Raw genomic sequence first — 15,092 nt, 5'->3', positions numbered from 1 at the left:
TCTACAAGGATGTGTCATTTGTTCACAATGGAATGTACCTCTGGGGGCCTAGGGAATAAGGGATGGACATTTGTCTTCAGTCTACATGACTCTTGTTACAGAGGTGGGGTAACACCAGATGACCCTCACCTTAAGCCAATGAAAGAGGTGAATTTGGACTATTTCCAAATAAGGAATGAGATGTAGGGCTAAAAGTTGGAAAATTAAAATCTTCTTTGGCACAGTTTTACCATGGCTTCTGTGGTATGATTCTCTGAAACACAGTTCAATGTATTGTCATCTCAGAGACAGAAGAAGAAAGGCATTGCCTGCATTGACAGCACTCGAGGAATCTAGGGCCTTGAGGGATAAAAGTAATCCATGTTGTCTTCACTGTTTTTTGTTAAGTATATGTAAAATCGTGCTTAATAAATTCTACTTGATTCATAATTACTTGTATCTTGTTAGGTCAGGCACAACTGAAGACCCCATTGTTAGTAATTAAGAATAATGGGTTTTATACCTCAAAACCCCTAAAACTTATACCCCAGTCCCCAGCCCCTCTTGGGACCCCTCCCCGACTATCCCCTTGATCCCCCACAGGAGTCTCCCACCCTCCCAATCCTTCATAGGACCTCCAGCTAACCTCCAATCCCCTACCGGACCCGCCCCACTCCACCGAACACCCACAGGACCCCTGATCCCCCATGGGGCCCCCTGACTGCCCTCTCCTCCCCTGACTGCCCTCCCCAACCCCCACACTGACCATCCCCTGACCACCTGACCCCCCCCACCCTCACTAACCGCCCAACTCCCCTCTCCAATGATCACTTGGCCTCCCCCCACGCTGCAATCTGCATGGTGGGGAAGTATCATGAAGATATGCTTCATGCCAAATAATGATTTTTAACTTAACAGTTGGAATCATGAATTGAACCTTTTAAAAACCGGATGAAAAAAAAATACAGATTAAAAGTCACTTGAACTCACAGCCAAGATGGCCACCTAATTTGCATTATCGTACATTCCTCATTCTAACCCCCAGAATGATGGACGCAGCATTTCTGCAGAAACTCACCACCCCTCTCCCCTGCTCCTGCTGTCCTGGGGAAAGCGGAATACTCACATCTTCTGTATCATTCAGAAGACATCTATGGAAATCACCTAAGCCATTCAATTGGTGGAGACAGGGCATTAAAGACTAATGGGACTACTTGGGCAATGGGACCCTGATTTAAGATAGCTTTCCAGACATGACTTAATTAAATTACAATTGGAATAAATGATCATGTTTAAATTACTGGTAATTGGAGAAGGTGGTTACATGAAAAGCCATCCCCTTTGTGTGTTTTAAGCACATGCTTTCTCTGCAGATGACACAAGCAGCTGAGAAACAGAGAGATCCCTCCTGTTCTTCTCTCCACACAATTTGCAAACTTTGGGCCTGACCTGCTATTGTTGACTCACTCTCCATGTGTAGCAGACAGAAATTTTATGGAAAGAACTCAACTCCACGGCTGTGTCTCCAGAAGAACAACCAACTCAGTTCTCTACATCTTTCAATTGGATGCATCAAGATCACTGAATTCACCATGAAACCAAAATACTGACTGTGTACTCTTATCCTTTTTTATTACAGATTCGAATTTGGCCAACCTATCCTTCCCCACTCTGTAACCTGTATTTGTATGTGCGCGTGGACTTTGAGTGTGTGTGTGTGCATTTCATTATTTTACTAAGATCGGTTTAAGTATAATAAAACTAACCTCTTCCTTTGTTGAACTCAAGAAAACCTGTCTGATTGGTTCTTTTATGATTACAGAACACAAACAGTTAAGTATTCGCTGAATTGGCAAGTATATCCTTCTCAAAGAAAGAAACCTGTTGCAGTCAAACAAAGAGAGGGAAAAGAGGGGAACCATTCAACCTTCATTCAACTGATCGTAATAACTTAAAGTAAATTTATTCCACATTTTCTTTAGAGTAAAAAAAGTGTCCCTAATATATCATTTTAAGTAAGGGTTTTTAAAATGCACATTAATGATCTTCCTCTGAACCTTTTCTAGAGCCCCTTAATTTAACACCGTTTGAGGGGACCAGAATTGCGCACAGTATTCTAGATGGGGCCTAATTGAGGTCTTTCATAATGACTATGGTGCTCAAGGTTTTCTGCTGGTTTGTTCTAGCTGTTCATCCTAATGCTTGTAGAAAAGCAAAACACTGCAGAAACTGGAAATCTGCAATAAAAGGAGAAAGTAATAGAAATGCTCAGCAGCAGCAATGTTCCCTCTAATTTGCATGGCCATGTGGCCAGGTAGAAATCCAAACAACCCCATACAGGCCACATACAAGTTAATCCCTTTAAGTTACCATGCATGCACAGCCACACAAAAAATATAAAGGGGCCACGCGCTCAAACAAGCTGCCTGCACACTCAAAATAATTAGAAAGAATAGCAAGTGTAGCAGCATCTTTGGAGAGAGCAACAGCGTTAAAACATTAACCCTCAATAATAAATGTAAATCTGGATCCTCACTAAAAAAATGAAATATGGAAATCAACTTTACAGTTCTTCTCTGCACTGTCACCAGCACTACATGTTTCCTTGGCAATTGAAACTGGACACAGTTTCCATAAGCGGTCTAACTGAAGAACTATAAAGTTTGATCATTACCTCTTCTGACTTATGGGGGAAATTGTCCCAGATTTGCACTGAGTGCGGTAGCAGGCGAGTAAAACGACGCTTTACCTGCCAGCCAAAATGGCAGCTTTTCACACTGTATCATCCCAACCCCACTGAATTAATTATACATTCCAGGGAAACACGCCATTTCCATGGCGGGCAGGTTCTCATTCACCTGCTACGCCATCACCTTGCTGCTTCAGCAAGCCAGGCGCCATATTTAAAGTCCAGCCACATACACACCTCTCAGTGCTTCCAGCCCGCCATTGCTGCAAAGAAGACATGGCCCTGAAAGGCAAAAAGACTAGGTTCAAAGACACATCCCTTGAGCACATTTTGGACGCAGTGGAGGCTTGCCATGATGTCCTCTACTTCCGCTCTGGCTACAGGATGGACTGCAACCTCATCAATCCGGCCTGGGAGGCGATGGCAGCAGTGGTCAGGGGCAATGCCCTACAAAAGAAGACAGTCACCCAGTGCTGCTATAGGATGAATAGTCTCATCCTTTCCACCAAGGTAATTCAATCTTCTCATCACTCAACTCATACACTCACAAACCCATCACACATCCACTGGGATCTCACACCTCAAAGGACAATGCCTCTAACTCTCACACACACCCTCACATCTCCATCAGCCTCATACCTTCTCCAGCTCGCATCCTCATCTTGTCCATGGCTCCGCTCACCATATAAACATTCCACGCAGTCCCATGTGTCCTGCTCACACTCTCTACATCTTTTCATGCTTTCATGCAGGAGAAGCCTGTTCACATCAGCAGGAAGAAGTCCCAGGCCGAGGGGTGGAGTGATCCACATTAGGCCCCTCACTCACTTTGAGGAATGTGCCATTGCACTGACTGGTGAGGTCTGTAGCGAGCACCCTCGTAAGGATCCTGTACCACATCATCCCTCTCTTAATGCAAATGTGAGTGCTCTCTCTCCTGCTTTTGACTCTGTTGCCATGAACTACTTATCACTATTTTGGTTCACAGGGAGCTCTGCCAAGTGACTAACACCCTCAGCCAGCCATTCCCTCAGCTCCATCCAGGTCCTCCCCTCCAGCCAAGAGGGCACTTCCTCCACTGAAGAGCTGGAAATAAGCAGCTTTATTTCCCATCACAGAACTTACCCACATCCTACACCAGGGCAGAGACACACACCTTGGTGGGACCTAGATCTGGAACAGGCTTAGGTTCACAATCTGGTGGTCACTGCATGGACACATGTCCGCAGCAGCAGTAGGCAGGTTCAGCCGAGCTCCCTGGCACTCGGAGGACTGCTGGGGATCAGGCGTCTGTGGGGTCTGAGTCAGATGATTCTAAATTTGGCCTTTCAACTCATCCTGGAGAGTCAGCAGAAGGCGTGGGAACATCATGCAGAGCTGTTGGAAGGCCTCAGCAGAATGGCACGCGAGTTGGAGGAGTGCGCCGCCTGCTCTCTGATGAAGTGGTGCTCATGTGCGTGTATGGAGGTCTCCATGGGGAGGGTGGCGGATGTCATAGAGACCCTGGTCCATGGGTCCCATGGGTCAACAGAATGCAGAGATGTGTGCAGACCTCGACATCCGTCCAGGTGCTCATTTCCCTCAAAGAGTCAGGTTGGAGCCCTTGGGCACCCAAAGGGAGGAGGACTGGCAGCTGGGCATCCCTGGGTCATCCACTCAGGAATGTCAGAGGCTGTCCTCTCCCTCCGAGTTCTCTTTGCCTGTGAGCCCTTCAATCTCATCCTCTAACACCGCAGAGGGAGCAGCTGGCCAACAAGTAATTCTGGAGGGAGAAGTGTGTGTTTGGCAGGGTCTTTCGGAGCCCTGTGCAAGCACTCTCCCACACAAGGGAACCTTTCATGTATCATACTCACCTCAATGTCCTGAGCATCTTGAATGCTGCCTGCTAGGGTTCGCTTTCAGTTGTCCATCTGAGCTGACCTGCATCTCCGCCTACCCAATGATCACACTCCCATGCAGCACCTGATCTCACCCACTATGACTGTTGTTTCACTTTCGATTTGGACAGCATGGTCTGGATTTGATTTTTCATGCACTCCCCCATTCTTTCCCCTCTCCCAGTCACCCATTTCCTTTCCCCCATCACAGTTGACCACTCCCCCAACCCCGGCATCACCTTCCACCTCCCCTCGGTGACCTATCAGCCACAATCCTTTCCCTTTGAGGATGTCCAGGTGAACATGCACATTCCCTTCCTTCTCGAAAATCCTATTCCCATCCACATTAACCTCCCCAACCTCCTCCTTCCCACTCCCAGGGTCCATGTCATCCTCTGAGTCCCCACCAACCACCCTTGCCATCCCTTCTACCACTACTGTTGAACCCTCACCCTCCCACCTTACCGCCTCACTCTGCCCTAGGTTATTCTTACCATTCCCTCATACCATGCCCACCCTCAGTTTGCTCCCCAGGAGGCAGTCATGGTACCCATCAGACCCCTCTCTTGCACGTTCACCTGGACATCCCTCCCTCTGGACCCCTTCCCCCTCTGGACCCCTTCTCCCCGCCAAACCCCTTCCCTCTGGAACCCCTGGCCCCCTCCGGAAACCTTCCCCACATGGAACCCCCTTCCCCACTTTTAATCTTTCCACGTTCACCAGACTTTCTCCTGCTTAGTCCCTCCCCCTTCCTGACTCCCTCAGACGCCCTTACTTCTTCTGTCACCCTTAGTGCTCCCCCGCTCCCGACACCTTCCTCCAGCCTCACTTCTTACTCCAGCTTTACTACTGCTTCCCCTTTCCCAACTCCTTCCTCCACCCTTACTCTCTACCCTCCCTGCACTCATTCCTCCCTGCCCTCTCTGCACTCCTTCCTCCCCCGGACTCCCTCTCCTCTCTGCATTCCTTCACCCCTCCCCCACCCCCCCCCCACCCCATGACTTCCTCCCCTGTACGCATTCCTTCGTCCTCCTGGACTCTCTCCACTCTCTGCACTTCTTCCTCCCCTTGGACTGCTTCCCCTCTCTGTACTCTTTCACCCCCCCTCCAAACTCCTTCCCTCACACCTTCCACCCCCCCTTACATCTGCCTCCCCAGTTATCATCTTTTCCCCCCCATTACCAATCCTCCCCCATACTCCCTCCCAACCTCACCCCCCGTAACCTTCATTCCCCTCCTCCCAACGTCACCTCCCTGACACCCTCATTCTCACCCCTCCAACCTCACCCCCCTGACATCTTCATTCCCCCACCTCAACCTTACCCCACAACACCTTCATTCCCCCCTCCCAACCTCACCCTCCCGACACCTTCATTACCCCCGACACCTTTTCCTCTCCCAGTGAATCATAGACCTTCGTCTCTCACCAGTTCGGCCATCCTCCATTGTGAGCATCAACAGTGGCTTTCCAACTTCTATGAGCTGCCTCACAGCACAGCCATGTCCATGAGAATCCACCCAATATGCCATGAACGTTCCTCCAGGATCCTGTTGCTGTCAGGCTAGAGCATCTTCTGTTCCTCGGATATCAGCGATGTGAGCAAGGACCTGGCAGTAAGTCTCAACTTTTGCGCATCACAGTTGTCAAGGCATGTTCTGCACTGGCACGTCTCCCGCCAACAAGGGTGGACAATCCAGCAGGGGGGTGGGGGGGGGGGGATGGGGGGATGAGTCCGGAGGACTGGGCTTATAATGATATGCTGATGTATTACAATGAGATTCCTGATGTCGGGGAACATGACCCGCCATTGACAGGCTGAGCAGACAATCGCAAACTGGCTACACGATGTCGTGAAATCAATTTTTGAGCTTCTCGTTACATTGTCCACTCATGCCACCAAACACGCCCGACATCACCGTGCATGGAAAATCCCGGCCATAGAGTTTATTGTTTGACCAATGTAGTTCAACATCCTTTAGAAAAGTAAAATACTGCAGATGCTGAAAATCTGAAATTAATAACAGAAAACACTGGAAATACTCAGCAGGTCTCGTCAGTGGTGAGAGGGACAGTTAACATTTCAGGTTAATGATCTTTTGTCAGGATTTCAAGTTAGCAGTTTTGACAAATGGTCATCACCCTGAGATGCTGACTGTTTTTTGCTCCACAGATGTTGCCAGTTCAACATCCTGTTGACCCTGCTAACTGCTGCTCTGTTATTTCAGCTGAATCTACTAAGTCTACTACGTCTTTCAGTTTCATCCTTCCTATTTCAACATCATTCATATGGTACATTATCCAATTTTTTTTCCTGTGTTTAGCATTTATATTAATTTTCAACAGGCAATTTTCATGTTTTATCCCACTGAGTTAACTTGATCAATTCCCCTGTCTTTATACTTTGGAATAATTTGACCATTTTGCATTCATTTTCTGAGTTCAGGTGGTATATTAAATTAGGAGTCATCCTAGCATTGACACCACTGAATACTTCCAATAGATAATCAACAAAATTAAACTCAAAAAGGGGCAATCAGCATATTTTTTAGTCATAACATATTCTTTAGTTCTCTTAATTTTTCTAAGTATGGTAAAAGTCCATTCTTGTTCAAACCTTACCAAGATTAGATTGTGCATTTCCAATTGATGTAATGCAATATATTGTGGTAATTATTTTATTGGATTATGAAGATTTAAATCATAAGTTAATGTCAGAGTACATTCAATTCAAAATTCTTGTTCCATTTCTCATGCTATAGTAATCTGGTAATCAAATCATTGTGTACATAAGGTTCTCATTAAAAGTCAACTGTTTTTTTCCCCAGACTTCTGCCTTCAGTTCCCCAGAATTCTGCCTTCAGTTTTTCCCCCTCTTTATTTTAAGCTACTCCTTTCTCCATGAAAGCAAAATACACATACTGATTGAATTCAAATTATTGTGGTACAGAAGGTGGGCACAGAACAAAATCATTAATGTTTGAGAATACAATGTTGGTCAAAGTTTTAAAATGCAAATTGTTGTTTATTAAAGATTTTTTTTAAATTAAAGAAAATGGTCTATATTAAATAGTTTTATTAGTTTAACACAAAATGGTTTTTTTTGTAAAATGTTTTCTTTGCCGTTGGCTGTGAGCCCACCTTGATAAGGGTTTGCGGCAAATTCACAGCATTGGCTGGTACAGAACTGTCACTTCAAGTGTACTTGTCGTACTTCTGTTTATGTGGATTTCTGTAAATACTTTGAAGACACAAATGCCATGCAGCTGATAGAAATAAATGATATTGATTACTGTGTTGTTAGTCACTTTTATACCAGTCTATGGCCTTTGAAATTGTCCCATAAGGCACTAACCCAGGACGAATCTCAGTTTGGTTGTGTTCTGAAGATGTGTCAGTTGCCTTTCTAATTTTAAGGACTCTGATATTTATTAACCCTATTTTGATTGACAGAATAATATAACTGCATTGAACATATTTTGATCTTCATTCGCATCAGTTTAAAATCAAAAGGAAACAAATGTATAAGTCAGAAAGGTAGCACTTTTTAAAATTTCTCCTCTTCTTGTACTTGTCGCTCCCTTTCTTGTTCTACTACATGACTGCGAGCTAACAAAGGATCATATGTTGTATCAGCTGTATCTCAGTGGATAGTACTCTTGCCTCGGAGTGGAAAAGTTGTGGGTTCAAGCCTTATTTTGGGACTTGAGCACAGGAAAATCAAGGCTGACACTTGTGCTACTGAGGGAATGTTGTGCTATTGGAGGTTGCAGTTATTCTGACAAGAGGTTGTCTGTCCGCTCAGATCCCACAGCACTATTTTGAAGAAGAAACCAGCGGCTTAGCCAACATTTATCTCTCAACCAACATCACAAAAACAAATTATCTAGTCACTATCACATTGTTGTTTGTGAGAGTAGACTGTGTGCAAATTGGCTGTTGCATTTCATACCTTAAAACAGTATCTATGCCTCAATTGTACTTCATTGGCTGTAAAGTGCTTTGGGATGTCTTTTGGTTATGAAAGGTGCTATATTAGACTAATGTTTAAGTTCTCATCATAGAAGCCTGTTCTAATTTAAAGTTTTGAGCCCTTTTGAAAGGGAGACTAATTTTCCAATTTGGTGAATGGATGAGGCTTCTGGTGACAGCAGATATTCATAAAAAAGCCCTACATGCTTTAGTGTATTTCTTGCCAGTTTTAGAGAGATCAGGATTTTATTATTTTTAGTGTATATATAAATGTAAATAGGGTTGTTTTTCACCACTTTTAAGGTTATGTATAATGTCATATTTGGTATTACAGAGAGCCAGGGCTTATTTATTGAAACACAGTATGTTCAGCATGAAGAGTGTCTGGTGTGAGCTCAAATCACGACAATAGTTTCTCAGAATATTTTACATCGCAGAGATTCTAATGGTTCAGTGGATAAATACCATGTCATACAACAGTAAGCCACACACTCCAGAAAGGACACTGTTCCCCGATCTGTTCTAATTTAGCTGATGTCAGCCAAGGCAAAAGCTTAAACATGAGGGTTGATCTTAGGTTAGGGAAGATGGAAAAATTATTACAATCCCCATTGCTGATCACCATCCAGCATCCATTGCTATAAAAGTATGTTTGTGTAGATATAAGGCAAAATTGGCTTAATAATCAATGCCTATTGCCACTCATTATCATACAGAAGTTTCCAACACATGAAGGCAATGGAAGGTTTCAATATCAGAAGTGTACAAAGTATAAATATGGCAAGTTGCAAAGAATATGGGCAAAACTGGAGACAGCTGATATTTGTACCTTTTTCTCCTGGACTTGTTGCTTCTGTTTACGAGTGACATCATCCGCTTGATCTGGGGTCATTCCTTTCCAGCGATGCACAATGACTCTATTTGGTCCAAAAGCACTTAATGCCTGACTTGGGTTTTCTGTTAGGAAGTCATTGTGAAGCTGGTTTTCAATTTCAATTGAATTATCTTCTTGCTCTTGGAGTTTTTCAAGCTTACGTTTTGTAGCTGATTCAGTTGCCTGAGTCACATAAAAATTAAAACTCTCACAACAATATTCTCTCTCTGTGAAACATAATAGAATCAAGAAGAAAAATGTATTTTGATTTGTTGCTTCATTCTACCTACTGGAAGTACTTCTAACTTTTGGCGACGTGAAATGGAAGGCATCAAATTAGTCAGCCAATGTACATCATACCTTCCATTGAAATCAATGGAAGGGAACATTAGACTGAGTGTAAACTGGGCAGCCAATTTGCTATCACCCGATATGGCTTTGCCAAAGGTAAAATCACACCCTCTATTTAGATCACCTACTGTAAGGCAGATTTTCTCCTGCATGATCTTCAAGACACCATCTCAAAGAATGCTGGGAAAGAAATTGCACAATTTTTTTAAAAATGCAAAACATTCATCCTGGAAAAACCAATTTCTAGTTGTGTTCTTGCTTGTCTGATTCACCCAGCAATGAGCTCACCCCTAAATTGATTTCCAAGTCCCTAGGGTGCCCACCTAAAGCAGGCACTAGGCTGCTTCAATATGCTAATCTGGCATTTGCTGCCTGTTCCAGAATGTCGCTGCTAAATTCAGCAGAAACTAGACAGAGTATGTGCTGCAGATACTTCACTAATTTTTTCCAGGCAATCATTGTCTAACCTGAATTCCTTTAAAGGATTCACTGGAGCTAACTGTACAAAAGACAAATTGTGATTTTTTTTAAACTGACTTCAATGTGGAACCAGAACAGCAGATGTTGAGAAGGCCCGTACCAGCAAGCAGTTTTGGGACTTTTGACTGACATCTGTAGCTCTCTGGCATTATGAAGATAAGGCCCAAGGCCCAATTTCAATCGAGCTTTGAGCCATCATCTGCAGGCCTGCATACCAGACACATGGTTCACTTTGCACAGGTCTTTTAGATGTGAGATCGATTTCCTGGCTGATTGTGGTCTTGAAGTCTACAATCTGGCAGTCTGCTCAAGAACTAACACCAGAAGCACCCAGCAAAAGGAAGTTTAATCAAAATTGGGAATCAACTCTGAGAAACTATGGAGATAGTTTTAGCTATTGATGAAAGTGGAACTTGGGCAATATCGGATCAGCAGCCTATTGTTATACGTCTCCCAATCTTCCTTTCCACGGCTTGAAATTCAACACTTTGTTCACTCAGACCAGAAATTGGTGTTTCCAGGGTGAATGTTCTGTGTATTGCAGAAAAAAAATTAGGTTCAAATATAGAAATTTAACAAATCTAACCTCAGTTGAATAATATAAGCTCCATACCTAAGTACTGACCTAAGGTTTAAGTATTAGTTCAGATGCGTGAGGAAAACTGGATATTCATACTTGATACCTCAATATGATGCATTTTAAACCCCTGCTCTCCCTATTTTATTATTAGCTCTCTAGATTCTAGATATTTCAATATGTTTCTATCCAATGCTTTATCTTCAGTCTGCTTCATTTTATTTCATCTTTTCTTCCCTTTTAGAAATTTGTTCATGTTCACCCTTCTCTCTCAGATGTGCAATCCCACTTATCCTTCAAACAACCCAATTTCTTCTACATTGGTATGCTCATATTATCCCATCACCTTGTAAATTCTGTCTTAATCTATGGTTGACAGTATGACTACACATTGACGATTTTTTTTTACAAATATTATGAATCAATGGAACACAGCTTTGAATGTTTGGGTGAATCATCTGGTAATGACTCAACATCTTCAAAGCTTTTGGTAAGGTCTGGTACTGTGTACTTCTAAACAAAATACAATCATGTGACCTCTAACTAAAATTACATCCATCTCCAGGACCTTGCTTTCTCAAAAAGAATAGTGAACAGGTGACTGATGGAACTATAAGCACTGAAACACAGTTGCAACCACCTTTTCCCTATCCTGTCGGTAAATGAAAGTGCATTTTATACAAGTGAGGCATTTTTATGAACGGGGGAAGCATGGATATGTGAATTATGGAAAGTAGAAGAGATGCATACTGTTGATCTAGTCTCTAACAAAAAAAATAGTGCAGGGAGAAAATTGAAACCTGTGCCCGATTAAAATCTTTAGTTGCCACAGTAACAGCTCTCCTCATGTCTTCTTCCATTTGTTGCAGTTCACAAGCTCTCTGATCCTGAGCTATCTTATACTTATCATACAATCTATCTGAAACAAAGAACAGAACAAAAATCAAAGTAAGTATAGATTTAGGAAGGTTACCATTTTACTTCAAATTTTACAGTGGACAGGTTATTAAACAATAAGAATGGCACATTTTTAATAATGTGTTGGCAAATCAAGTGCATTACAGGCCACAGACAGAATAAGGCTCTTCGCTGTCCAAATAATATATTTCATACAAATCACAAGCACATGACTTGTCACCTTGATGTAACAGCGCTTAATTTATCGTATTCATTTCCATTCTTTGGTGAGACATAAAATTGAACTCTCATCTCCTTGTTCAGGCATGTGCTCAAAAGACCATGGAACAACAGGGTCAGCTTTGGAATGCATGCAGTTAGCAGGGATCCATGCCTGCTGCCCACACGTATTGGGAAATCATGAGCACATTTTTCATATGTTTTAATTTAGTAAAAGAAATGAAATAAAATCCTGTGATGCTCATCTGCAATTCTCCAATTTGTGTAGCCAGCAAGAAAGAGAGTCAGTAATGTTCATTCAGAAAATCAATTCTATATGAAGAAGGGCAAGAAGTTATAAAATAAAGTTATAAAGCAAAGGTATATTTGCATTGAGGCAGTACAGCAAAAGTTGACCAGAATGGTTCCTGGAATGAGACAGCTGCCCTTGAAGAGAGGCTGGGTAAATTGCACCTATACTCTCTGGAATTCAGCAGAATGAGAGATGATCTAATTGAAACATTCTGAAGGGCTTGACAGTGTAGCCAGAGGGGTTGATTCCCCTGGTTGAGGAATCTAGAATACAGAGTTACAAGATCAGGGGGTCAATCATTTAGGACTCCGATAAGGACAAATTTCTTCACTCAAAGTTGTGAATATTTGGAATTCTCTAACTAGAGGGCTTTTGATGCTCCATTGTTCAGTATATCTAAGTCTGAGACAGACTTTTGGTCTTTCAAGGAATCAGGGGATACGGGGAACAGGCACTAAAGTGGAGTTGAGGCAGAAGATCGGGCATGATCGTATTAAATGGCAGAGCAGGCTTGAGAGGCCATATGGGATACTTATGCTCCTGTTTCTTATGTTCATAAGTTCCACCAGTATCTTGCCAGCATCTTTCCATCATCCAGCAACAAATGCATGTGAATGGGTAATTTATCTCTTGCTGTTAGTAGAACAATTTATTTATAATTGCATAGCAGCAGTGTCTACAATTCAACATAATCCATTCTGTGTGAATTTATTTGGGACATCTTGCGAGATATGGGGAGTGCTACATAAATGCAAGTTCTTTCTTTCAAAGCACTTCTCTCAGCAGTCTCTGAAGGAGACTACCAGTTCAGTGTCAATATGTGTTGTGGGGAAATTTTGTAACGCAAAATTATAATCATTAAGAACAATGTGCCCAATCTACAATCCATGTAGGATCCTCCAAGTAAGCGGAGAGAAGGGACTTTCTTTTCATCAGTCCAGACTGGATTTGAAACCAGATTTGAATGGTACAAGAATAGGTGCTAACAAATCCTGGCCAGCATTAGTCTCTCAAATGCCAGTTAAGCAGATATTCTGGTCATGATCATGTTGCTGTTTATGGGAGCTTGCTGTGCACCAATTGGCTGCTGCATTTTTTATATTACAACAGTGACCAGACTTCAAAAGTGCTTTATTAATGTAAAATATTTTGAACATACATGAATCTATTAAGGGCGGTATGTAAATGCAAGATCCTTCCATTTTGTTCACCACCTAATCTCCAAGCAAAAGCAAAATACTGCAAATGCTGGAAATCTGTAATAAAAAAGAAAATGCTGGAAATACTTAGCAGGTCAGGCAGCATCTATGGAGAGAGAAACAGAATTAATGTTTCAGGTCTGTGACCTAACACCAGAACTCCAACAATCTGGAGAGTATTGAAAAAGCAGAGCTGATCAATGGCTGAAATCAGTGATCTGGGAACCATGCTCTGCATACTTTTCAACTGAGGAATGGTGTACAGTAGGGGAATGGAGACTTAATAAACTAGGGTGTGCATGAAGAAAAATTATACTTTTATTTTAATAACAGAGTGGCAATAAATTATTTTAATAAAAGGGTGGCAATAAACTACTTTAATAAAATGTGATACATTAGTGCTACAATACACTAAGGTATAACTTTGAGCCTGTACAAGTTTGTCTGAAGGAGCACAGAACAGACAAGAGGCATTTCTCCACAGATGGTGTCTAAGTGATCTCTTGTACAATTGGTTATTCAATAATGACAGATATTTTATCAATCGTGAGATAGTGTGTTATTTTGTAATTCTACCAACTTGCAAACTTCTGGTCTTCCAAAGCATTCTTTAAGTCTTTCTGTTGTGCAAGTAGCCACTCCCTGATTTGTTCCTGTTGACGTCTAATCCGTTCTTTTTGCTGTAAGTCTTCCCCTGGAAGCTTTTGTGTACTGGATACAGTGCAGCGAGGGTCAGTGTCTGAAATTCGGGCAGGTACATCCTTTTTTAAGGCCTGTGGATCATTCAGATCAAACTCACGACGTGTTTCATGTTTCTGGTGGCATATATGAAATTCAACAATAGCCTTGTTTAAGTTCTTCACATCACGTTTGTGCCGTTCATCCAGGAGGCACATTGTTTGGTCCTGGCGAATCAAATCATTAGCTGCAGCAAAATATAAGAGAAGCAATGTGATGCCACATATATTTTTTTGTTTGTTGTTTATGGCACAGTGGGGGAAAGAGGGGAAGGCACAGAAGGTAGCTTTTGCCGATATGTTAAAAAAATCATATATTCCACAATTAAAATATTTGAAAATTCCGTGATTTGATATTGTACCATTATAACAACCCATTGGGTTATTAAGTCAATAAGGCAGGATTAATTAGTGATCTCATAGTAAAAGATCCACTGGGAAAAAGTAATCATAGGCCAGAAATTTTCCCCTGTCGGTGGGGGGGGGGGTGAGCGCAAACCCAATCGGCGCCCTCGATTGGGTCCATGCCGCCATTTTACATGGGCGGGCCAATTAAGGCCCACCCATCATGACACGCGCGTGGAACCGCTGAGCGCTCCCTGTGCGGGCAGGAGGGGGATTCCCTGAGCGGTTCCCTGTGCTCTTTCGCACATGTGCGCGAAAGAGTGCAGAGATCTCCTTGAGGCACAGAGATGCCTCAGGGAGATTTGTTTCAGTGTTAAACTTTTAAATAAAGGATTTTTAAATTTTTAAAACATATCCCCTCATGTGACACTATCACATGAGCTGGGACATGTCAAAGAATAAATGTATAAATTTTTATTAGATTTTAAAACAGTTCATGAAACCTCATCCCACCCGTGGATGAGGTTTCATGGAAAATGCGAATGCCGCCTGGGCTCTACGCCTGCCTGCCAACCTTAAGGTTGG

The 15,092-nt window shown here is 42.7% G+C and overlaps 1 protein-coding gene across 1 annotated transcript in view; it reads right to left on the bottom strand.

Moving 5' to 3' along the window:
- LOC121292919 (RIB43A-like with coiled-coils protein 2) overlaps positions 1–15,092 on the bottom strand; it is a 41,139-nt gene that overhangs the window by 11,766 nt on the left and 14,281 nt on the right. The window contains exons 3-5 of the mRNA XM_041215405.1: positions 14,006–14,350; positions 11,598–11,716; positions 9,345–9,572 (exon numbers count right to left, since the gene is read on the bottom strand). Of these exons, the coding sequence (XP_041071339.1) occupies positions 9,345–9,572; positions 11,598–11,716; positions 14,006–14,350 (692 nt within the window). The remainder of the gene's footprint in view (positions 1–9,344; positions 9,573–11,597; positions 11,717–14,005; positions 14,351–15,092) is intronic.

This window comes from Carcharodon carcharias, chromosome 21 (assembly GCF_017639515.1).
Source record: "Carcharodon carcharias isolate sCarCar2 chromosome 21, sCarCar2.pri, whole genome shotgun sequence".
NCBI classification, from domain to species: domain Eukaryota; kingdom Metazoa; phylum Chordata; class Chondrichthyes; order Lamniformes; family Lamnidae; genus Carcharodon; species Carcharodon carcharias.
Note: the sequence above shows the minus strand (reverse complement) of the source record. Positions and strands in the feature narration are given on the sequence as shown.